Here is a 26,871-nt window from a genome sequence, read left to right as displayed (position 1 = left end):
TTTCACAATATATTTCATTTTTATTTTACACATTAGTTAAAAACTAAGGCTCCACATTTTTTTTCTTTTATAAACGTATTTTACTGATACAAATTTTACAACTTAAATTTAAATAATAAAAGTATAAACAAATGAAAATTCATAAAAAAAACAAAAAAATTAAATATAGAATTATTATTGTGCAAATTATTCAAAGCGTTACTTTCAAAGTAATTTCTTTTAATTGACTTGATATAAAATAATTATGTCATTCCCTGCTCTAACACTTAGCATTTCTACTAATTTTTATATTTTTGTTTTGTTTTATGCAAATATAGTAATTCATTGTTTTGTGGTTGTGGTGTGATTGCGCAAATATTTCCAGTAGAAAAATATATGTAAAAATATATAAAAAACTATTTCACTACAATTTGTCTACAAAAAGATAAAATACACAGTTCTTCAGTGGAAGGTTTTTAAACCTGGCTTAGCTGCTGGAACATTATGAAACCTCAAACAGCTCCAATCTGCGTAAGCTAAAATAATGCGGGAATCTTACATATTGAAAACAGTTTCTTCAAGGTTTTGTTGTATTTAAGACAATGTTTAAAACCTGATTTCGGAATCAACCTAAAGCACTGAAAAACTTAATTTTTGTATTTAAACAATTCTTTTTGTAAAAAGTCATGTTTTTGGTTAAAAAATATCCTTTACAAAAAAATAGATTATTTGAAGCTGTAAATGTTTATATAATTAAAATTTCGATATTTTTCTAGCTACAATCAACATTTTGTATATTTTGTTTACATATAAAGATTAGAGACTCTTTTTTTAGTGTGCAATTTAAATTCCCACTTAAAAAATTCCTGTGAACCCATTTCAAAAGTTTTCAACTGGCACTTCGTATATTTTATCATTCCACATCTATCAGGACATATCACACCTTCTTGACAGTGAGTTAAGCGTTTTATTTTTTCAAGGGACATAATTTTAAATTGTTTTTTTCTCGTTTGCATATTCTTAAAAATAAAAATTAATTCTAAAATCGCAGCTTGGTTGGATTTAATTTCCCAAGTGGAGTTTGCCCATTAAATTGGCTGTAGCGTTGTTAGTAGTTTCAGATAGTTTTGCTGCTTTTTCTTGCATTGCCTGAAAAATACAAAAAATATACATATATAGTTTAAGTTTTGTGGGAAAAGTTAAAAGCTTTAAAAACCTTTTCGAGTTCTCCACGTTTCTGGTCAGAATATTGGTTTGCTTCATTCAATTTTTGATCAACTGTATTGCTAGCTGTCTTAGTTGCCTCATCGATTTTCTTTTCAGCGACATCAATAACTTGTTCACCAGCCTTGACACTCTTGTTGATGGCTTCATTGGCTGCTTTTTTGGTCTGGTCTAAAGCTGTAGCTGCGGCCTTTTAAGAGAAATACAATTCAATTAGCAAACAATTTGATAAAGTATTATTCAGATTTAATAGAATTTGTATACAATTGTACGGTGCCGTATTCAAATAATTTAAAAAAAGATTTTCCAATAAGCACTTTTATATTGAAAAGCTCGCGATTTAGGCAGCTGTTACTTTTGAAGCTGTCATCTTTTGACATTTGAAAAAGGCTGCAGTCACTGTTCGAAAAATTAATGTTCTATTGTGCAACTTTAACGGGTAATTGATTGCATTACTTATGTTAAGAAACTATTATATTTCAAAGAAATATTGACCTATTTCTTCATCCATTTTTTCTTTCAGGAAAATTAATGTCCGAGCTATTAGCTTCCATGTGGAAGAAAACAAAATTGGGGCTATTGTCGGTCAACTGGTATATACAAAAAAGTTCGAAGCCCTAGAAGCTCACAAAATCTCCGCCCAAAGAATGCTTTTAAACGATTTCAACAATAGTACCTTCACCAAAAACAACACCAAAATTAGGGCAATGCGACGTCTTGAGAATAGCGGGTTTTTTGACGTGCGGTACATCACAGCCAACCGACAAGAAGTGATGAATAAAATCACACTTACCGATGACGGAACTCTGATGACCATAACCGGCTTCGACCGAGAAGAACGGAACCACTACGAACTGACAATCATGGTGGAATATTCGAAGAGACAGATCAGCCAGCGGTGCGGTAGTAGGGTAGTAGTACCCGTAGCGTGATGGTTTGTGGGTTGGGCTGTCATGAAAGGGGTCTTGGGTTCAATCCCTAACTGTGGCACCTAACCTTTTCACGGGTACTACATCTTGCGAGGAATTGACATATTCTCCAAGAGCAATTCTTGTCATGAAAAAGTGCTTGCTCAAATTTGCCGTTCGGATTCAGCATATAAACTGTAAGTCCCTACCATCTCTGACAACATTACTCGCATTACTGAGAGTTGTTAGTCACTAGGCCCTGGTTCTTCATGGACTGTTGCGCCACCTAATTTATTTATAGATCAGCGGTGCAGCGATTGATCAAGTAAATGTGCTGGTCGACGATGTTAATGACAACCCGCCGATATTTGAAGCTCCAGTCTATGTGGGAATGATAAATGAAAATTGTGGGCTAAGGGCTGAAGTATTCTTCAATGGATACATCAAAGTTTCAGATGAAGATGCGGGAAAAAATACCGAGTTTAAAGCAGTCCTGCAGGGTGGTGGCAGTGAGATTTTTGGTGTGTAACAGTTCCGAAAATAACGTCTTTAACTTATTCAACCCAACCAGTAGAGCAGTGGAATAAGGAACAGGAGTTTGTTGACATACAATTGTTTATTCTAGGTTCTAATCTGACCTTCAGTAGTGGGCCACACTTGCGAATTAGATTTACCAGGCGAAAGGGCCTCGATAGAGAGAGGGAGCAGTTGTACAAGCTTAAGCCGATTGCAGTTGACTCTTGAGGTCTATCCTCGGTGATGTAGTTCAATGTTCTTAATGCCAATGTTAACGACAACCCACCGATATTTGACAAGATTTTGGTCTTTAAAGAGTCGAATTTAGAGATTCTAGACTGCACTACTGATATGGAGATCTTCTTTGATCCCGAGCTACAACATTCCCGATTCACCGAGGTTAGCCTTTTAACGGCATTTTTACCTGCTAAGCAGGGAAAAGTGGGCTGGTAGAATGCAAAAAGGGTGGGAACAGTTGTTCTTCAAGTCACAGCTACCGATGAAGACTACGGAAGGAATTCGAGGGAGTTAATTTTCTTTCCAACAAAAGCTGCTACGTGTCACAAAAGCAACGAAACAAACCCAATTTTGAAAAAAATTAATTGAAGACGTTTAAGTGGGAATTAGTATAGTAATCAAGGACGTACAGACATAAATGTGCGAATTTGATGTTAGGGATATGGAAATGCAACCGTAGCCTGGTTAGCTGATATCGTTTTTCGTTTTTAATGGCAAACCATGCTCTTAAAAATCATTGATTTCTTTTTATTTTTTTATAATATAAAAATTAAACATTAACTTTCAATTCTATAATAAATGGTCTAAATTGGTTTCTGAAAAAAATATGTAGTTTCTTGGTTCAGAACTTAGTTAAACAAAACCATGTGTCTTTAGCTCAAAACTTAATCTAATGTTACGTCATTATTTGATACTGCTTTCTTAAAATACCTTTGTAGAAGCTTCAGTAATGTTAGCGGCAGCTGTCTTCGTGTTTTCAGCAGCATGACCAATGGTTTGGGCTGTGTTTTCAACAGCAGCATTTGCAGTCTGGACTCCACTTGCAGCAGTATTTTCAGCTTGTTTTGCTTTAAAAATAAAATTTTAACACAAAATTAATTAATTTAAAAATTTTTAGTATATTTATTAATAATAAATACCTGTTGATGATGCCAAATTTCCAACATCAGATGCAGCCGAAGAAATCATTGTTCCTACATTTTTGGCTTGATCTTCTGCTAGTTTAGCTGCAGTTTTTGCTTTTTCTTCAGCCAATTGGGAAGCTTCATCCTTCTTCTTGCTGAATAAGTTGACGGTTTTGTCACCGAGACCCTTCAAAGATGCTAAGAGTAATAGAGAATATAAATTATATTAGTCAAGTAATGTAAGATTATAATAAAGTTTTATGTTATAGATGTGAAGAAATTTTTTAAACAGTAAAATCAACTCTATTTCGTGCAATGGTGATTTCTTAGGCGTTTAAGTTTATCAGAGTCCCTAAGCTAATTATTATTATTAAATATATATTTAAGCTTAAATAAAATTATGATGAATTTAATGTACTAAGTGAACTGCAAAGTTCATAGAAAGCATAAAGTTAAAGACCTAATAATAAACTCACTAACTACTAAATCTAGCAATTTCTATTATCAATGCAAAATATCATTTAAAAAACAAAATCGAGTGGAAAATGTGGTTAAATCTATGGGATTTTTCTTAAGAGCTTAGAAACTATAAATTGTTATAAAAGACGTAAATATTTATTGTAATGTTAGGTTAATTGTTATTGTAAAACATTATAAAGGGTGGATTATCCTTTCGGCAACACTGGTTTAAGCAACTGGAGAACTTGTTTTGCTTCACTATCAAACATCTTCAGTTTGATCTATAATTTAAATATGTATCGTCTTACAAATGAACAACGCTTGCACATTATTGAATTTTATTATCAAAATGCGTGCTCTGTTAAGAAAGTTCATCGCGCGCTTCTTCCATTTTATGGTCAGTTTAATCAACCCACTGAAGCGGCTATTCGGGCTATTGTGGCTTAATTTCGCATCAAATTTACATTGTTACAAGATCTTGTCCAGCGTATTATGTGAACGCCTGAAGCCATTTACTGATAAACTAATTTACCCTTAGCAGTGTGGCTTCAGGCCTGGAAAATCTACCATAGACCAAATTTTCACTCTACGCCAAATCCTGGAAAAGACCCAAGAACATAACATGGAAACACACCATCTTTTCATCGCTTTTAAAGCAGCTTATGATAGTGTAGACAGAAACGAACTATACCGTGCCATGTTGAGTTTTAGTATCCCTTCCAAACTGATACGACTTATCAGGATGACGTTAGAAAATGCTAGTTGTTTTGTCAAAGTTTTGAAACCACCAGAGGACTTCGACTAGGCTATGCGCTGTCATGTAGCTGCTTCAATATTGTTCTTGAAAGAGTGGTGCGCAACACCAACGCCAATACAAGTGGAACCATCTTTCAAAACTCCACACAATACCTTGGATATGCAGATGACATCGACAAACGTAGAATTACCCTTGCTAATCGCTGTTTCTTTGGCCTAGCAAGCAGTTGAGAGCCTTAATCATCCCAGTCTTGCTGTATGGTGCAGAAGATTGGACCCTCTCACAGGCGGATGAAGGATCTCTAGGTATCTTCGTGAGGAAGGTTCTGCGTACGATATATGGTCCGGTTTGTTTCGACATGCAAAGAAACATCTGGCGGGGAAGATTATAGCAGGAGTAATACGAGCTGTACAGCGACTTGCCACTGGTCAAAAAACTTCGTGTACAACGTTTAAGACGGCTGGTGCATGTCGAGCGAATGAACATCGAAACTCTACACCGCAAGGTATTAAATGCCAAGCCTGAGGGAACAAGAAGCAGAGGCAGTCCTCATCTCCGGTGGAGTGATCAAGCTTAAGCCGACGCACTTCAACATGGTATTCGAAACTGGAGGCAGCAAGCTAGAGATCGAGTAAACTGACGAAAGTTATTACTTGAGGCCCAGGAGCACAATGCGCTATAGCGCTAATTAAAGTAAGTAAGTAAATTTACATTATTGGACATTAAAGCACCAACGCGCCTACGTAGAGTCGGAACTGCGAAATATCAGCCAGTGTTAATGAGGACCATCAATTATCGATTCGTCACCGTTTGCAGCAATTGGGCCTCCGCCTCTGTTACTCAACAACGTTGACAATTTTGTAGAAAGATTAAAGTGTGATGCCTTTCAAAATACAGCTGGTGCAAGAATTAAAGCCGAACGACCTACTGCAATGTAAAATTTTTGTTGAATGGGCTCTTGGAAAGTTAGCCGAAGATCCACTTTTTTTACCGAAAAATTGTGAGAAGTTCATTTTTGTCTCAATGGGTACGTAAATAAGCAGAATTGTCGATTTTGAAGTGAATATCAGCCAGAAACATTGCAAGAGCTACCAATGCATCCACAAAAAGTCACAGTTTGGTGCGGTTTATGGCCTGGTGGCATCATTCGACCGTACTTCTTCAAAGATGATGAGAATCGTAACGTAACTGTGAACGGTGAGCTCTAAAGTGATATGATATCCAACTTCATGACATTTAGTTTCAACAAGGCGAGCTACACGTAAACACAATACGCGCAATAATGGACTTATTGAAAGGCGAGCTCGGTGAACATTTTATTTCACGTTCGGGACCGGTCAACTTGGGTTCTGAGGATCATCAAGTAATTGAAGAGAGACTATTAACACCACAAAAAGTCAATTAGACTTTTTTTGCCGCTATTGAAGAATAAGACTTGGAGAATATATGGTTTCAACAAGACGGTGTGACATGCCACACAACTTGAGTGAATATGGCTTTATTGCAAGAGACATTTCTTGACAGCTTAATATCTCGTCGTTCCCATATCAACTAGCCACCAAGATTATGCAATTCGACACCGCTGGACTTTTTTTTGTGGGCCTACCCGAAAAACGTGTTTATGCAGATTAACCTTTAACTCTTGAGCACTTAAAAACAACATTCGCCAAGTTATGGCTGAGATACCGGCCAATATGTGTCAAAACGTTGTCTCAAAAGAATCGAAGCTTGCAACAATTAGTGTGGTGGTAATTTAAATAATATTGTTTTTCACACATAATGTCAACGTTCAAACTTTATAATAAAAATAAAAATAAAATAATAAAAATTAAAAATATTATAGAACAAAAGTTTTATTTGTGTTTTATTTACGTTGACTTTTTAAACAAGAAATAAGTTCCATCACTAAGCTTTATGAACTTCACTAACAGATCTTTTTGTTTTAATTCAATTTAATTATTAATTTTCAAACATTTTTGTGCTGAACAGATATGTTAACATAGTTTGACATTCTAAACTGTCAATCCATAGACAACAACCATCGAAACTTCTCATGCATCTTTAAAAAAAGCTAAGTTTACTTATAGTTGTATAGATAAGCAATTCTAAAACTACTTTTGCCAGCTTAGCGTTTTTTTAAATACTTCATTCCATACAAAGATGAAACTTGTGTATTTATGTATCACTGACAACTAGAAATCATTTCCGTTGTATGTATAAATTCAGCTTCTCAACGCGACGTTATTTCACAATACAAATCAACACCCACACTAAGTCTTCTTCCGCAAATACCTAGGTTATGTGGGATCTGGTAAATGTTAAGTTGAATTAAGATGAAAATCCGAAATCAAAAAGGCCAAAATACTGAAATTGAAACTTTACTAATTTAACCCATATTCATTCCTGAAAATATTTAATGATCACAAATTTCAAAAGAAAACGAAATTCATATTGACGCTTCGTTTCTAAATTTGGCAATTAGCAAAAGACAAAACCAGTCTATCATCTGATAGCCAAATCTTATTAATTGTGTGTCTTTGCTTTGATTCCGGTTACCGACCATATTGTTTTTATGACCATAACTTTAAATACAGTTAAATTCGCACTTAAATTTATGTTGCGTTGCTTTGAAATCCAAGTTTCAGAAGCTTATCAATTAGATTCTGATACCAATTCTTGGATAAGATGCGAATTAAAGTCTTACCAGAAAACCTAGTTCTCACCCTTGACAACTTCTTAAAGTTTATTCATAATTATTTTCATTAAATATTCTCACATTCTAAGTATTTGACAACTGCTTCCACAATTTTATCAATGACTTCATTCCTCTATGACAACTATATTAGGTAAAAACTTATTTCCAAGGAAATTCAATTTCAACAATTGGTTTTATTAATCATCTTTAAAAAAAATATAAAAGTGCATCATCAACTTAAGTCCATTAGCTAAGCACGGTAAATGGGTTTATTTTTCGAAAACAAAACAAAACAAATGACCGCATCAAGCTAAAGATATAAATGCTATATGCTTTGACTTTGGTTCTGAGGTGGTGGTCTACGACGAACTACGATGCTGCCTCAAGAATGCTAGGTGTGGTGCGGGTAAAGTATGTATAGATAATTTTACAACATTCCTCTGTGATGACATCATTGGCATCAAAAACAGCATCACTATATTATACCCCATACCAGGAAGATACACTGAGAGAAATGTCTATTTAAAAAACAAAGAAATTTAAGTTTTTTGAGAAAACATGGATTTATTATACGTAATATTCGATTCTTCAAAAAATCGGCAAGTTTTATTGAAAATATTTGATATTTTCCAAGCTCTGCTGCTTGTTCTAACTTCCCGGTAAATTCTTCATTTTCCCGGTTAGCTAAATTTCAGAAGTACTGTCAAATAAAGATATTCTTACTTCTGCCGCACATCAAGAATGTGAAATGATTTACTGAACTCTGCCATTGAATACAATTTCGTAGGACCGTTCACCATTTCAAATTAAAACTGAATCTTAACGAAAAATCTTACAAAAATTATTTTTTCAGTGTAGACCGAATTAAATGTAGAGACTTTTGTGTTCCTTCTCGAAGCATGTTTTCCTAGATCATGATTATTTTCTTTCCGTAGTATAAAGACATGGTATTTTCTGTTGTAGACTTGTTGTGGAAAATAATTCAATTGATACAAAGGCGCTTGGTAAAGTATGTAATTTTGTGTATCTATATATACATACGTAATTATGTACATATATAGAACGGTATAAATTGTAGAATATGCTTTATTTAGATCGGGGGCGTCAGAATTTATAAATAAATGTTTGCTGAAGGGAAATTCGTAAAGTATTTTTTAATGTATTCCATTTGTTTAGGCTTAGAAAATGACTCTTTGGTCATTTTATGAAGGATGCAAATGCATTTGTCTAGATTTTTTAAAAAGTAACAATTCTTCGACACTAATAACCTTTAATTAGATCAACTTGATTTATGAAAAATAAACTTGAAACACATTTGAATTTTTCCATTTTTAATTTTTCTTCTCGGACGTTAAGGAAATTTGGAGCAATCTTCACCCTCAACTTCAACTTAAAGTCTAGGTTTATTTTTAATATTTCAATATAAGACATCTCCTTTCTAAATACAGTCAGAAACTCAGGGTTAAAAAAGAATGCAATCTTAATAAATCTTAATTTGAATTGGATTTGGATTTGATTCATTTAACTTAGTTTTAAAATTAAATTTTTAACCACCAAATATTTCACATCGGAAAGAATGTAATCATTTCTACCTCAAATTATATTAGGCTACATTCATTCATTTGCATTTTCAAGTCTTTTCATTATTTTGTAGTAAACGGTGATTTTTTAAGAGCTTGAGAACTTTAAAAAAAAAAACCCATAAAATTTGCAAAATCTCATCGATTCTTTATTTGAAACGTTAGATTGGTCCATGACATTTACTTTTTGAAGATAATTTCATTTAAATGTTGACCGCGGCTGCGTCTTAGGTGGTCCATTCGGAAAGTCCAATTTTGGGTAACTTTTTCGAGCATTTCTGCCGGAATAGCCCGAATTTCTTCGGAAAGGTTGTCTTCCAAAGCTGGAATAGTTGCTGGCTTATTTGTGTAGACTTTAGACTTGACGTAGCCCCACAAAAAATAGTCTAAAGGCGTCAAATCGCATGATCTTGGTGGCCAACTTACCGGTCCATTCCTTGAGATGAATTGTCCTCCGAAGTTTTCCCTCAAAAAGGCCATAGAATCGCGAGCTGTGTGGCATGTAGCGCCATCTTGTTGAAACCACATGTCAACCAAGTTCAGTTCTTCCATTTTTGGCAACAAAAAGTTTGTTAGCATTGAACGATAGCGATCGCCATTCACCGTAACATTGCGTCCAACAGCATCTTTGAAAAAATACGGTCCAATGATTCCACCAGCGTAGAAACCACACCAAGCAGTGCATTTTTCGGGATGCATGGGCAGTTCTTGAACGGCTTCTGGTTGCTCTTCACTCCAAAAGCGGCAATTTTGCTTATTTACGTAGCCATTCAACCAGAAATGAGCCTCATCGCTGAACAAAATTTGTCGATAAAAAAGCGGATTTTCTGCCAACTTTTCTAGGGCCCATTCACTGAAAATTCGACGTTGTGGCAGATCGTTCGGCTTCAGTTCTTGCACGAGCTGTATTTTATACGGTCTTACACCAAGATCTTTGCGTAAAATCTTCCATGTGGTCGAATAACACAAACCCAATTGCTGCGAACGGCGACGAATCGACATTTCACGGTCTTCAGCAACACTCTCAGAAACAGACGCAATATTCTCTTCTGTACGCACTGTACGCATTCGTGTGGTTGGTTTAATGTCCAATAAAGTAAACTGAGTGCGAAACTTGGTCACAATCGCATTAATTGTTTGCTCACTTGGTCGATTATGTAGACCATAAATCGGACGTAAAGCGCGAAACACATTTCGAACCGAACACTGATTTTGGTAATAAAATTCAATGATTTGCAAGCGTTGCTCGTTAGTAAGTCTATTCATGATGAAATGTCAAAGCATACTGAGCATCTTTCTCTTTGACAACATGTCTGAAATCCCGCGTGATCTGTCAAATACTAATGCATGAAAATCCTAACCTCAAAAAATCACCCTTTATTTGAATTATGTTTGCAGCCTTCAAATAAACCCAAAGACTTCAAATAAATCCAAGGCTTCAAAGGATTTCATGAAGTCTAAAATGATTGCAGACAAATGTGGAAAAATACTAATGGAGAAAAATACTATTGCAAATTTTTTGATACCAACTGATTTGTGATTGCAAAATTTGAAGTGAATTCAATGAATATAATCTTAAAAGTTAATTCGTTAAGGATTGCATTCAGAAAAGATTGCATTCTTTTGCAAGCCTTTTTCATTTCCATGATTTTAATATAACAAACAAATTTCAAAACATTTTGGATTGTAGTTTTTGTGCCTAAAGTAAATAATTTTAATTATTGCAACAATTTTGTAAAGTAAAATGTTTATATAAAAATACGCATTCCATTTAACCAATTATAAAAGTACACATTTTCAGCAAATAAACTATCCATTTGATATGTCAGTTCAATCTTTAAATGAAATCATTTCTAAAAAATGTTTGAGGTCAAGTTTAAGATTGAAAAACCACTTCATATTGAGTGATCTCATTTAAAAATAAATTATAAGAGTGATTTAGAAAGAAAAGTAAACAAGAAGACTCTTATCAGTTAAGAAGCTTTCAATCATGTTAACATGCTGAGTCTTATTGTTCATTTAATTTATAAAATTGTAATGGAATGTGTAGAGGTTTTATATAAATTAGAAATGTTCTAATTTGTATTTTGTAAAGCTTTAAAGAAAATAAATTAATATAGGTTTAGTTTTGTATTTAAATTTGTATTCAAATACTGACTTATTTATGTTGATTTCTTTTTCATTGGCAAGTAAATTAAAACTTTGTGAGGTAGGTAGTCACGTTTGGGAAACTCTAAGAAAAGATTAAAAAGCTCATTTAAGACTATTTCCAACTACCATGGTCTAATTTCTTCAGTAGTTTAAGAGGTCCTATAACCCGCTCCTAAACTTTCTAAACTTTGTTGCAAAAATTACCACTTTAAGCTGAGGGCTGGACCAAGAACATAATATGAATCTGACCTATTCCAAATACTTAACACAAATGCATCAAGTTTTAACCAATGGACGATCCAGTGGGGGGGCATATGAGCCATAAAGCTTATGCAGTTAAGTTGTGTAAGTAAGGATTTGTTAGTAATTTAACGACATTCGCGAGAAAGTGGTTTGTTGTCAAGAACATTTAAAATTTGAGTATGCTTTAAATTATGTTTATAAAAAAAGAGACTCTGAATAAGACATCTTCAATTTTATATTAAGTTCCCCTTAAATTCCTGAAACTAGCCTTCAATTCAATCTTATTTTTTGTATGCACATCATAAATAGTGAACATTGAAGTGGTTTTTACTTGCGACATATAGAAACTACATATTTATATGGCAAGTATTGCATTCGTAAAAAAGTTCGAATCAAACCAAACCCATACCTTTCGTCTATCTGCCTGTCCTGGCCCCTAAAGCATAAACCACTGTGCCGATTAACTTAAGGCTTTTTTTTATGTTTTAATATTTAAAGTAACAGCACTCCCCATACAAATTTTTCAGTAATTAGAATTCAGAATTCAGAAATTAACCCACTGATTTTTTTAGAACTTTCTATAATTTTTTCCTAATTCGGCTTCTTTTTACAGGAAAATCATGTTTTGATATTGCTTCAGAAGGGTACCCCTCATAAGGCAGTTATTTTGTTTTCAAATTTTAAATGCAAGCTTTTGTCTATGGTAAAATTTTCAAATTGATGATCGAAAATGTCATTATTTTTTTAATGGCATTTAAATTTTTGAGAACATTTTTTTTGCAGGTATTGCGGCCGAGCAATATATTTCGTTCAAAATTGACTTCGTGTTGAAATTAACTTTTAAGGTCGTAGCAAATTAAAGAAATCTACATTTTGAAGGGAATTTGCTTTAGATGTTCTAGAACTGAGTTTTAAACACGAGTTTCAAGAATATAAATGTCCCAATAACAGCAAAAGTCACAATTTTGTTGAACTAATGGCTACTTGAAAAACAAAATCCACGTTTCATATCTATTTATATAAAAGCTTTAAATTTCTTGATAGCTGAAGTGAAAAGTGAAAAACGTGTAATTTGTGACTGCAATACAAACATTTCTTCCCAGTTTATTTGTTTACCTTAGTTTTTTTTTTTATATTCAGAGAAATTATGTACTTAAAGCACTTATTTCCCTAAATTCAAGAACCAAAAATGTTTCTCTCTACAATTTTAAAGTTTTGTTGACTCCTTTAAGATGAAGCATCAGCTCAAATCTACGACTAAGCAGACTGGTAGCGATTGTAATAATAGACTCCCGAAAATTGAGTCCGAAAAGACTACGTCAAAAAAAAAACACAAAATTATTGATATCAGATTCTTTCTTATTTTCTGGGTTTTTGTAGCGTTTTTCAAATTGATATAAATGGCAACAAAAAAGAAAATATTCTTTTTGGAAGAAAGCAAAGTATTAAAACAATTCGTAACATTTCTCCATGAAAGCAATAAAACCCTCTTAACTATTGTGTTTTGCTCTTAAATATGGCATACTTAGAAAACTGTTAGAATCTTGAAATGCTTTCATATGAAGAAAGTCTATTAAATTAAATAGTTAAACTATACCTTGCTGAACAATAGTGTTCTCAAATAATTTAATAATTAAAGTTGTCACTTTAGCCTTGAAATGTGTACATTTAATGTTAGGATGCACATTATGTTATTTAAATTTTGTTAGCCTTCTTCAAAGAACATTTTTAAGCGGTAAGTAAAAACTCGTCTATATGTTAAGTGCGTGAACCTACCCCCCCCCCCCCCCTGAATAAAAATGTGAATCCGCCCTTGCCTCATAACAGCTAGAAAACCTGCTGAATATTGTCAAAAATCAAATGTATCGACAGAGAGTTACAATTTAGTAAGTATTGTAGAGTAGTGGTATCATTGGACAACTCGTATATCAAAATAAAGTTAATAAATATCAATCCGGCTTAAATTATTGCAAAGGTGTATTTGTTTGCTACCAAGCAGAGAATGTCGCAATTTTTTTCAAGACTTGGTTGCAGACCCCACTGACAGATACTTTTCGTTGCCTGTGACCAAATTCTGTAATTTTAGTTAACCGCAAACATGTATTGCGAAGATTTTCACATGGTTTCAAAGGTGTATTTGTAGCAGTTAAAACATCCTAATTTTAAAGCCCGGAGGGGGAAATAAAGCCACTAACAGATACGTTGACGAAATTCTGTAATTGAAATCTATGACATTAACTTAGAGGAATTCTAGTTAAATTTTATATAGCCTATGGCAAAATATTTTACAAATTAATTTCCCAAATCTAGGTATTGAGGATGTCAATTGACTGCATCAAAAATAGGATTGGACCCACACTGATAACTTCCCATTCTTCTGTCGATTTGTCTCGCTTAAAAGGTTTGTGGGTTTTCGTCTTTTGTTAAAAAGAAAGTTGTCAGTTGAATTATTCTAAAAAAATTAAGAATTTCCAACAATATTTTGAATTTGATGAAATTGTTTGATTTCAAGACCTAATTTTGTTAAAGAGATTTTTAGTCGAAAAACAATCTGTTTTTTTGTTTATTTTATTTTTGTATAAAAAAAATGACCAATGGACTTTTATAAAAATTTACTGAATGTCAAAAACAATATATCTTATGAGATAAAATTAACTTAAAACTAATATCTCAAAGTTTTGAAAATATATTTAAGTCGAAAATTAATTTTTAACAACTTTTATTATTTTTGTTTAGGTTTTTATTTTTGTTAAAAAAAACTGTCAATTATTGTCAACATTTTACAGAATGTTGAAAACAATATATTTTATAAGATAAAACTGATTTGAAGCCAACATCACAAATTTCTGAAGAAATATTTGAGTCGAAAATCAATTTTTACCAACTTCGTTTTTTTAAGGTTCTTATTTTTTGTAAGAAAAACTGTCAATTTGATTTTTCTCAAAATTTAACCATAAAATTATTTCGGAGATGAAATCATTTTTTCCTCTTAAAAATTTCGAGGTGTCAAATATTTGTTTTTTTATTTATAAAAAAACCGTTAATTTGATTTTTTTTCGAGCAATATATTTGCTTGGTATCATATACTATAAATTTTAATTCAAGTCACTAGCGTTATTGGTTCGAGAGATATTTCGGGTTAACCAAACTGTTCACCGTATTTTTAAAGTGCTAGGTAAAAAAAATCAACCACGCAAATTTGTAGAGAGTCCTGTCCGCATCTTTCTGCAATATTATCTGTAGAACAAAATTTATTTGAAGTCGATATTTCGACAAAATGTCATAATTTTCAATTTGACAAATCGTACCGATTACAATGACTTCCTATAAGAATTTAAGAATCAACGTTGTGTTCCATAAGTTATGGGAAATGTTTGTTCTTAATAATAATGCAATAATACATTAATAGCATTTAATTTCATCCATTTAATTGAATTTTTATAACGATGTTATGTTTCCCCAACCTAAAAGACGACCTCTTCGGACTTTTCCTCTAATTTCCAAAGATTGTTTTCTTATAATGCAGTTCATCTAAAATTACTTTAGTAGTTCTTTTCTTTTCAAACGTATATTTATTTTTCCAAGCACGTTCGTGTCGCCTTCCTTACCAATTTGTAAATTTATCTACTGTCCCTGCCAATGTCACTAATCGGTAATCTCATTTCAACTTCAAAAGCTGGTAACTTGCATTAGGTCAAAAAATACTGTGCCATTACTCAAACTCTTCACCATCAGTCTTCTATATAATGTTTGAATCAGCTGATATTTTATCGACTGAAAAACGAAATTAAAAGAACACATCTTCTCTTATAGCCCGTTCTGTTAACCATCAACTGAACTGTGGTAGAATAACACGACTACTGTCAAACCTATAGCCAAGTTTATGTATATTTGTGTCTTGCTATAGCAATATAGCCATTAAGTCCTAACCTTGAGTTGGGTAGATGACATCATACTAAAATTATACATTATTTTTCGGAGTTGGAGTGCGATGTTGCGGTCTCACCATTAAATTTTCCAACACTAAGTTCTATACCACTTCCAGCTTTGTTATAATATTTTTGTACCTATGGATTTACATTCTGAATATATTATTATTGTATGTTGTCGTCGAAGCTAGTTAAATGTAGAAAACTGGCTTTGAGGGGGGGGGAGAACTGAATTTATCTGAATGCACGCGATGTTTCTATAGCCATTACTGGACCCGTTCCACTATGTAGCTGCTACAATTGTGCTACTTGGTGGATCTGATTTCGTGTTTCCAGTCCATGTGGTTTTTATATTGTTCTATTTTTAAAACTCTTTTCGTGTGCTGACCAGTGCCGGATTACACGAAATAAAAAGTGTTAAGAGGTACAAAAATAAGAAATAGCATATGGTTTAGAACCAAATCTTTAAGGAACAGAACTCTTTAATCTCATCAAATAACATTTGGCATATCAAAGAATGGGAGGGCTTATTTGGCACAGTACATTTAAATTTAAAAAAATTCTTTCTTAAAAGAAAAGCGAAACTTCTTAATTTCTAGACTTTTTGGGCTTAATAGAAAATTGTGGGTCCACATTTTTCTGGTCATACTTGCTTCAAAGTAATTCAATGAAATGTAATGCTCAACATAATTTCAATTGTTTCGTTCCACTAAAGAAATACTCTAAAAGATGTCCATCATATAAAGCTGAACAAAATTGATACTTTAAATAGACTGTTCAAAGTTTTCAGAAGACTACGATGGTCTGAACTTAAGATAGAACATAAAAAAAATAATAATGACTTACTTTTTGCGCTTGAGATTATTAAGATGCAACTTATTTTTATGATACTTTAAATAGACTGTTCAAAGTTTTCAGAAGACTACGATGGTCTGAACTTAAGATAGAACATAAAAAAAATAATAATGACTTACTTTTTGCGCTTGAGATTATTAAGATGCAACTTATTTTTAAGTTAAGGCCTTTACATAAATTGCTTCAGCCCTGGTCCAGCACTAGAAGTTCTGAAGCGAAACTGTGATGAGACATTTTGCGCATTTTCATTTTTCAACAAAACGTATTTACTGAGAAATTTCGTTAGGAAAATTTGTGTTTTAGTTTTCCTTTGTTTAACTTTGTTCTAGCGCATGTCCGCAACGCGTTCTCAAGGGCAAGTTAGCTAAGTTAAGATATTTCCAAAGCTTTGAACTAAAGGAATTTTATAATTTGTATTCTTGATATTTTTTTTTTGACTGAGTCATCTACTCCGTCATCATCAAAACTTTTGTTTCACGGCTTTAAAAAGTCAAAGCTCTTTTTAAAAATCATGATTCATGAATGATGATGATAAAATTACGTCAATCTTTATAGGTATTTTATATAAAAGTACCTGTTCATGTATAATAAGGCGCCAGATGATTAAAATCTAGACTTTTTACTTTACTTTATTGCTATTGGGCTATTGTTAAAATCATGATGCCTTAATAAAGTTATAAAAATTTCATTTGAAGGGAGAAAGAGTAGGTTCTGGTATTATTTTGAGGACTTTATCAGAAGAAAAGGGTGAAAGTTAGGTACTTATTTCAATTATGTACATACATTTATCTACAAAAATATGCTTCATTTTAACGGTTTAGGTATATACTCTAAAAAAAAACTAAAAGAAATTTTTATTTAGTTTGTTAAATTATAACAGCGTTTCGAGATATCATATATTTTAAACCCTTAATAAAATGAGAAAATAAAAGAAACGTTCATCCAAAACAATAATTTCAGCAAATTTCACAAGTAACTTATAGTCGAGGAAAGTAAGATACAAAATCTGAATTGTGATGAGAAGCGTCCTTAGTTCACATTTAATACTTCTTGAAAAGTACCGACAAATTTGGAGTAGGGCTGGGTCTTAAAGTTCAGTATTTTTCAAAATTACTTGAAAAAAATAGCTTGTTAAAATGTTCAAAAAGAGGCTGGGTTGCAAAAAACACTGATAACTTCCCATTCCGTCTCTCGATTTGTCTTGCTTGTTTGTAGGTTTTCGTCTTGGGTTAGAAGAGTTGTCAGTTGAATTATTCTTCAAAATTTTAAAGTTATTAACAATATTTTTCATATACGGAAATAGTTTAGTTTGAAAATCTTGTTTTGTTAAATAGATTTGTAGTCGAAAACAAATTTTTACTAATTTAAGTAACATTTCTTACATTTTTACAAATTTGATGAATAGAATTAATATGAATATCGAAAAAAATATTTTCTGTGAAATAAAACAAATTTTAAAACAATATTTTTAATTTTTGAAAAGCTATTTGAGTCGAAAATCAATTTTTACCAACATTTATTAATTTTTTGTTTAGGTTTATATTTTTTGTAAAAAAACTGTCAATTCGATTTTTCTTAAAATTGGTCTGAATGTTGAAAACAATACTTCTTACAAGTAAAAATTAGTAGGAAGCCATAATCTCAAACTTTTGAAAAGATATTTGAGTCGAAAATCAATTTTTGCCACCTTTTGTTAAATTTTCTTTTAAGTTTTTATTTTTTGTAAAAAAAACTGTAGATTCGATTTTTCTTAATTTTTTTCAGAATATTAAAAATAATATTTCTTATAATCTTTTGAAAAGATATTTGAGTCGAAAATCAATTTTTACCAACTTTTGTTCGATTTTCTGTCAATTCGATTTTCTCAAAATTTGTCGAAATGTTAAAAATAATATTTCTTATATGTTAAAATTAATTGGAAGCCATAATCTTAAATTTTTAAAAAGATATTTGAGTCGAAAATCAATTTTTACCAACTTTTGTTAAATTTTCTTTTAAGTTTTTACTTTTTGTAAAGAAAACTGACACTTCGATTTTTCTCAAAATCTTACAAAATGTTAAAAATGTTATTTTTTTTTGTTGCACAAAATAGTTTCGGAGATAAAATCATTTTGTATTCGTAAAATTTTCGAGGTGACAATTTTTTTTTTCACTTTTTTTGATTTATAAAAAAAACTATGAATTGGTATCACGTTACAATATATTATATAAAATTTAATTCAAGTCTCAAGCATTTTTGGTTCATAAGATATTTAGGGTTAACCAAAATGTTCACCTATGGTAAGAAAACCACACACTCAATTTTCTTGACAGCCCTTTCTCCATCTTTCTGCTTTATTATCTGTATAACAAAATTTATTTGAAGTCGATATCTCTTCTGGTTCTTGAGCTATGAACGACGAAAAAACGTCGTGAACGACATCTTTCTAAAAATATTTTATTTCGACTTGACCTTGAAACGTCAAGAAATGTCAAAATTGTCAATTTGACAAATCGGAACCTTTACAATAACTTTCTATGGGAATTTAATAAATCTACACAAGAAAGATTGTAACACTTTTAATCATCAAATGTATGAAAATGTCCATTTTCTGTTTTGGAAAATATTCATTTTCTGTTTTGAAAAATATTCATTTTCTGCTTTGGAAATGTTCACTTTCAGTTTTGGAAAATTTTCATTTTCTGTTTTGGAAAATATTTATTTTCTGTTTTGAAAAATGTTCATTTTCTGTTTAGGAAAATATTCATTTTCTGTTTTGAAAAATGTTCATTTTTTGCTTTGGAAAATGATAATTTTCTGTTTTGGAAGATGTTCATTTTCTGTTTTGGAAAATGTTCATTTTCTGTTTTGGGAAAAGTTTATTTTCTGTTTTGCAAAATATTCATTTTCTGCTTTGGAAAATGTTCATTTTTTGCTTTGGAAAATGATAATTTTCTGCTTTGGAAAATGTTCATTTTCTGTTTTGCAGGTGTCCATTTTCTGCTTTGGAAAATGTTCACTTTCTGTTTTGGAAAATGTTCATTTTCTGTTTTAGAAACTATTCATTTTCTGTTTCGGAAAATTTTTAATTTCTGTTTTGGAAAATATTCAGTTTTTGTTTTGCAAAATGTCCATTTTATGTTTTTGGAAAATATAAATTTTCTGTTTTGAAAAACGTTTATTTTCTTTTTTAGAAAATGTTCCATTTCTGTTTTGGAAAATATTCATTTTCTGTTTTGGAAAATATTTATTTTCTGTTTTGAAAAATGTTCATTTTCTGTTTAGGAAAATATTCATTTTCTGTTTTGAAAAATGTTTATTTTCTGTTTTGAAAGAAATTCATTTTCTGTTTTGGAAAATGTTCATTTTCTGTTTCGGAAAAAGTTTATTTTCTGTTATGCTCCTTTATAATAAGCCCTATATTATGAAATTGAGGCAAAGTATTGAGACGCAATCATGCCCCAGAAATGTCTACGAATTTTGAATGTACTTTTTAAGAAATGTAAAGACCTTTGTTTTCCATGCGAATGGCTATATTTCCCTGGACTATAAGTCTTGTGTTCTTTAATTATCAGCTATATTTGCTAAAAATAACTCGCTAAATATTTACTGCAATAAATTAAATTAACAGAATTAACAATTAAACAATTTGTTTATAAAATGTGAATGATATTTATGAAATTACGAACATCGCTGTTTTCTATTGTGAAAAGTATTTAGAAGCTTCCAAATAAATCCATATTGATATTGAATAATATAATTGCTTTGAATAAAAATATTCTTCTGCAAAATTTCATACTTTAAGGTGTGGTCAATATTTGTTTTCAATTGTTTAAAACTACGAGTCTAAAGATGTTTTCTATTCAAAAGTTATACGAACTAGAAACTTGCTTATTCAAAAAATCACTACAAAACTTATGAAAAAAAACTAAATCTATGTTTTTTTTCCATACATCCATCTTTAATACAATCAATCTAATTCATTCTACGTCACAATCTAGATCTACTTTTTTGTTTTATAATTTTTGTTGCTCATTCAAAATTTATTTTATAAAAGTTTTTTTTTTTAATGTTTTACGCAATACTTACATTTTGAACTGTCTGCGTGTTTGTAATTAAAAATAAAAATTATAGAAAAAGAAAATTTTGTTGTTTTATTTTTCCATAAGAAAAAATAATATTAGAAAAATTTTATTTGAATAAAAGAATTTATAAATAGAAATTTGAGTGGAAAATAAATTAAAAAAAGATGCATGTGAAGGCAATATAGGAAATGTGTGCGGTAGTTTTTGGTGCTTTTGGAGATTGTTTGTTTGATTTGAAACTTAAAATTAAAAATATTTGAAAATAATTTATTCTTGTCTATTAACACATGGCTTGAGATGAAGGATAACAATGGCTTTTAAAGTACGGCTCTACTACACAATTTGAAACTTAAACAACACATTGAATACCTAAAAGTTAACATATTCATTTTTAAAGAAGCCTTGTTATTGAAACTTTTCACAAATATCATGACATTTAGAGACCGAAATCAACTTTCCTGACAAAAAAACACTATTCTCCCGAAGTTCAGAGTTAACAAGAAGATCTGGAAGGTCTATTTTCTGTCTCAATATTTCTTTTTTTTCGGTATGCTGTTTTATTTGTTTTTAAAATTATATTTATACGTACATGTTATTCCTTCCATTTTAGTATTTATTAATAATAATATTAACACTTAAAGTTTGAAATTCGAGTTAAAACAATAAAAGCTACTATAGAAAATTATCACCGATATGTCAATGTCAACTAGGAATACAAGACTGATGTCACTTAGCTGAGAATTCATGCATTTTAAACAAATCTCGGTGAGAATACAATTTACTGCTTATTCATTAGGAGACTGGAATGACAATAGCTTTTATTGTTGTTTGCTTAGGTCAACTTAATGATTAACAGAAAACAATCAAAATATTTTCAATTTGAAATGATTACAAAAAAAATATATCTACAAATATTTATTTAATCTTTACTGACTTTATTCTGCAACATACGAGTAGGTACATATACTTATGACTTTATATCATGATGTGGAAAAATATGGAACTTAATGTCTTAAAATTCGTACAAATGACAAAACATTATTACTTAATGTATAAGCTTTTTACTTATAGAAGAATTTACTGATTCGCAACAGGAATTATTGAAATTAAGTAAAAATACATGTGCCTTTGGTTTATTCTTTCGTAAAGGAAACTATGATTTTCTTTAATTGCTTTTCTCTTTGCGACAACTTTTAAAATAAGTATTTATAAGGTTTTCCACTAAGAGGTTTCATTTTGATCTTCAAAATACGAACAGGTATTTTTTTTAAGAGAAAACAAAAGATGTCTCAAGCGAAATTTCTGAATATCATTAAATACAAACTTTTTAAATTTCTTATCTAACTTTAGCAATAACATTTTTTAAAAGAACGCAAGATCAAAGATATTTACATACACTTTGTGTCACATGGATAGGGACTAGCTTTTTTCGTTTTTATTGGACTTTATTTATCAAGAGAATAGGTTTTTTGGACAAACAAAAATGTGGAATGAATGAGGTATGTATTACGTTTATATTGCAAACAAGTTCTTGGATTACGTTGTTAAAAACAAGTTTTATGGCATATTTTCGGAAAAAGGTCATAAGAAATTGCGTCATATCAAAAGGGACAAGATCTAAATGTACCTATTAGTCTATTTTAAATCAGATTAAAGAATACTCTCATCGTTTAGGAGCTAAGTACGAGTATTAAATTGATAGAATCAAGAAGTATGGGAAGAGGTAAGGGTCTAACCAAGGAGAAAATAGGAAAAATTCGAGCTTACCGGGATCTCGGCAAAACCATCAGTTTTATAGCCAGCAAAATCTGAAAAAATCAAGGACCCAGGTAGCTATGAAAACAACCACAAAGGAAGAGTCAAGATAGCCACATCATTTCAGGAAAGGAGGGTGATAGTGAGAGCTGTTTTAATTTCAAGGCTTCAAATCAGTAAAATCAAGGCAGAAGCTGGGGTAAATGCTAGCAGATCGACTGTTACTCGGGTGATACAGAAGGCAAAACCACATTTGAATGCTGCACGAAAGAGCCAAAGCCAACTACCTTATGGACCGAGATAGGTATGGAAAAACCACAAAGGAAGAGTCAAGAAAGCCATATCCTTTCAGAAAAGGCGGTTGATAGTGAAAGTTGCATCAACTTCAAGGCTTTCCATCAGTAAAATCAAAGCAGAAGCTGGGGTAAATTCTACTTGATCGACTGTTACTCGGGAGTGCAGAAGGCAAACCCACTTTTGAATGCTGCACACAAGAGCCAACGCCCTAATTTTGCAAAAAATCATATTAGGTCCGATGGAAACAAATTTAATTTAGGGGGACCTGATGGATATAGCTGCTATTTCCATGATTTAAGAAAGGAATAAATGTAATTTAAAAAATTACACAGCAAAGAAGGCGGTGTAATGGTATGGGAAGCAATCCCTTATTACAGGACAGTGGAGCTAGATTTTCAAAGCTCTAAAATTAAGGCAATCACATAAAATCGTTTCTTGAGCAAGCTTATCCGCAGTTTTCTGAATTATTTAGTGTTTAGTGGATCAAGATGGAACTTTCAACAAGATAATGAACCAATACATATAGCACGGACAACAGAAGCCTATATTCAGGAGCCAAAGGTGAACCTATTAACATGGCCTCCATATTCTCCTGACCTAAACATCATGGAAAACGTGTGGGGATGGCTTTCAAGAAAAGTCTATGAACAAGGACAACAATATCAAAAAAACCGAAGAGATTATTGAAGCCATAAAACGGTCCTGGGCCTAAATATCACTCAATTATCTGAAAACACTTTATAATTCAATACACCACAGATTTCTTAAAGTAATTCAGAATGTAGCACGAATTACTAAAAATTATTTTAATCCATTCAATAAAACTAGTATTTATCTAAACCAGAACACTTTTTGTTATTTTCTTTACTTTAAAGCGTCAAACTGTGTGCAAGTAATGTTCTCGAGGATGAAGGGGACCTACAGTTTTAAGCCGAATCCGACGGCTTATTTTAGAAAGCACTTTTCATGACAAGAATTACTCTTGGAGAATTTGTCAATTCCTCGCAAGAGGCAGTATCCGTGAAAAAAAAACTTTCGGTAGCACAGCATGGATTGAACCCAAGACCTTTGACATATGACAGTCCAACGCACTAATGGCCGAAACACAAACACGCCTCAGCTTCGGCTCCGCCTGACGTTTACATGTTCAGCTAAAGGAATTCAATGCATGCTATCACAATGCAGCTTCGACCTCACGTTTTATTTAACAATCGTATAAGGAAATAACGTAATGTTACGTAATGTGACTCCAAACGAAAGCTCTAGTTCAAATTTGCTAAAAATTTGCTTTGTTTGACAGCTCAACACCTATACAAAACTCAACAAACAAAAAACATTTGCTTTTAGAGGGGTTCCCATTGGTAATTAAGCTACTTTCGCGATAAATTTAATTTTATCGATTTCAAAACTCATATTTTTTTGTATTTTGAGAAAAAATAACAGCGGCTAATGACAGAAGTGCCATTTTAGAAATGTCATATTGGAAGTGTCATTCAAAGCCACCTCGAAGCAGGCCCAACGTAACCCAGACGAATCCCAAGCTAAAACGGGTTTGTGTTTCAGCCATAACTTTCAAGTTACGGGTACTGCTACTTGTCCCTATTCAAGTGAAACAAAAGCCCAGGAACTTTTCATGAACTTCTTTGGAAAACCCTCCATGAAACTTGTATTTATCAACTTAATCCAAACATTTTGTTTCCAGTATAAACTTAATACATCATTTCGGTTTTATCAAAAAACATTGAGATTTGAAAAATTAAAACAAAATTAGGTGGCGCAACAGCCCGTTTCAACCATTCCTATTTGCGAGTAATATTTTCAGGAATGTATGGGACCTACAGTTTTAAGCACTTTTCATGTGAAGAATTACTGTGAAACTTTAAATGGCACAACAGGGATTAAACCCAAGACCTATGTCATGGCAGTCCAACGCACTAACCATCATGCAACGGGTACTAAAACTGTTGTCAAATAAAAAATGAAAAAAGCTTGTCCCTATTCATGTGACACGAACTGTACATATACAGGTAAACTGCGAAAATACTGAGATGCATTTTCAAACATTTTCAAAGAAGAAATAGAAATGTAATAATTTTTAAAGTTCTTATGAAAAGCTATTGTTTATTATTATTTGGTTATTAATTTTCCTTATCAAAAAGTCGCAGTTTGATAGAAAGTTCATGAAAAATTTTAAAAGGATTTAAGATAAAACAATACAGTTATAAAGCAGAAATAAAGATACAAATTAATGTTCTTATTCACTACTAAGCATTCTTCCACATTATTATCATCCTAAATTCATTTATAACTTTAGTTTAATGTTCCAATAAACAACTAATTATTTCTCACTGAAATACAAATATCTAGGAATGATATTTATTTGTATCAATAAAAACAATTTAATGTTTATATATTTTTAAAGTTACGTACTTTATTTTTCAGATTCCGAAACTTTCCATAAGGAAAGTTTTTACCTTTTATAGATTAGTTTGCATAATCTCCGCATTTCTATTTACGGAATCCTAAAAGATTGTATATATTTTGTTTTATCAAAAAAGTTCTTTCAGTAAGAAATTCTTAATTCTAAATTAATATTAAAATCGCACAGTTTTATTTTGGCAATTCTAATATTTCACAACAAAATACAAAATTAACCATCTCCTAATGACCGGCAAAAATAGCAATTAAATTAACAGTTAGATACTTCGATGTTCCCATATTTCAAATCATCAGTCTTGTGCCCCAAAGTCTTCTGTTTTTTTATTTACATTCCAAAAGGAAAGCAATATAGAAAATAATGTGATGTCTACACTTCTAACATAAATAAAAATGACGTAATTATCTATTGAATTAAATGAAGTAGCAATACAGTATCTACCAGATACGGATACCCACCCAAATCGATTAGTTAAAGCTTCTGATAGAATCTTAATGTACGCAGCAATAATAAAATAAACAAAACACGTAAACAAAAGTGACTTATTGCCGGTTTTATAGCAAGTTTTAGAAACGACATTGAGTCGAACTTAATGTTTAATGCGTCTTTTATTTTTTTTTTCCACAAACTACTCAACTCAAGTAAATAAATATTTTAAGTGGATTAAATTAATTGAAGTAAAATTTATAAAAACCGCATTTTAATAAAGTAGGGATTTATCTTTATAAAGACTTGACGAAATGTCTGAAGCAATATTGTCTTGAGAAGAGCATAGTTTTAAGTTCATGTTCGAAAATTCGTTTCGAAAGTCAATTGAAGACTTTTGAATGACGTAATAATTCAATGGCTGACATAGACAAAGTGTCAATATTAATCTTTTGTGTTACAGGGAAAGAAACGGCACATATCAAGAAAACTAAAAAACTGATTAAGTATTGAATTTGAACTCTCTTTTAGCTATTCAAAAACTTTTGTGAAACTCAAATGATTGGAAGCCCAAGAGGAAATCTTTTGATGAATAAATTATATGTTCTAGTAAATAGAATTTTTTAATAACAGCAACTTCCTAAAAGGAAAATTACTGATCGAAAAAACATCCAAATTTTTGTTAAAATATTTAAAAAAATGTATATTTGTATAAGTAACAATTTAAAACTATAAACAATCTACTCATAAAACTTTTTCTAATTAATTTAACGAATCTTCGATATAAATAAATTAAATTCTTGAAAACAATGTTTTAAAACTTTAGATGTGACTAATATTCACTTACAAAGTTGTAAAAATGTACCTATTTACAAATTTTAAAAACCATGTTGTTCAAGTCTCTTGTTTTGCTTTTGCGTTGTTTTAAATTTCAAAACCTTACTCAACATGTATTTCATTGGTGGCGATGGTGAGTAAGAAAAATAAAATAAAACTGATGAAGTTATTGGGTGCTGTTTTGAAAGGTGGTGGGATGTAGAGGAATTTTCAAGGAATGACATAATCTTCAATTTAAAAAATAAAAGCAATATTTTTAAAATAAAACAATCAAAAAAACACCAAATGAATTAAAGTGTATCCTGAAATGTATGCTTTTAAATTAATCCAAAATTGTTGAATTTTCATAAGAATTTTTAAAGGTATACAACAAGGTGGTGCCCGATTTAATAAATAAAAACAAAAACAAAATAGTTAACAATAACTACAAACAAAGAAAAACTACATAATTTCGTTTACCTGTGAATGAACTGAACATATTGTTTATATTTTTGTTTTGTTATTTTTGTCTGTTAAAATTTAAAAAAGTTTGATTTCTTTTATTTTTAAATCACACACGAATTTTTTCACCACAACACAACGTCTTCAACGCGAGATACAATGTTAACTAAAGCAA

General features: G+C 31.3%; 1 protein-coding gene across 2 annotated transcripts; it reads right to left on the bottom strand.

Moving 5' to 3' along the window:
* LOC129953794 (uncharacterized) lies at positions 1 to 26,871 on the bottom strand. 2 transcript variants are annotated; one of them, XM_056067255.1, is made up of 5 exons: positions 26,715 to 26,871; positions 3,785 to 3,967; positions 3,576 to 3,712; positions 1,196 to 1,393; positions 1 to 1,128 (listed from the first exon to the last, which is right to left on the bottom strand). In XM_056067255.1, exons 1-5 carry the CDS (start codon positions 26,731 to 26,733, stop codon positions 1,042 to 1,044), a joined length of 624 nt encoding a protein of 207 aa, XP_055923230.1. In that variant the 5' UTR covers positions 26,734 to 26,871; the 3' UTR covers positions 1 to 1,041. The 2 variants fall into 2 exon arrangements, with proteins under 2 accessions (XP_055923230.1, XP_055923231.1); XM_056067256.1 differs by lacking the exon at positions 26,715 to 26,871 and adding an exon at positions 21,093 to 21,240.

This window comes from Eupeodes corollae, chromosome 1 (genome assembly GCF_945859685.1).
Source record: "Eupeodes corollae chromosome 1, idEupCoro1.1, whole genome shotgun sequence".
NCBI lineage: Eukaryota > Metazoa > Arthropoda > Insecta > Diptera > Syrphidae > Eupeodes > Eupeodes corollae.
The sequence above is the reverse complement of the archived record's forward strand: the minus strand, read 5'-3'. Positions and strand labels throughout refer to the sequence as shown.

What these genes read in the sequence shown, in the direction of transcription:
- LOC129953794 (XM_056067255.1), bottom strand. An exon ending in TTACTGAAGCTTCTACAAAG is followed by an intron (nt 1,394 to 3,575) that starts GTATTTTAAGAA and finishes TTCTCTTAAAAG; the next exon opens with GCCGCAGCTACAGCTTTAGA. An exon ending in AACGTGGAGAACTCGAAAAG is followed by an intron (nt 1,129 to 1,195) that starts GTTTTTAAAGCT and finishes TGTATTTTTCAG; the next exon opens with GCAATGCAAGAAAAAGCAGC.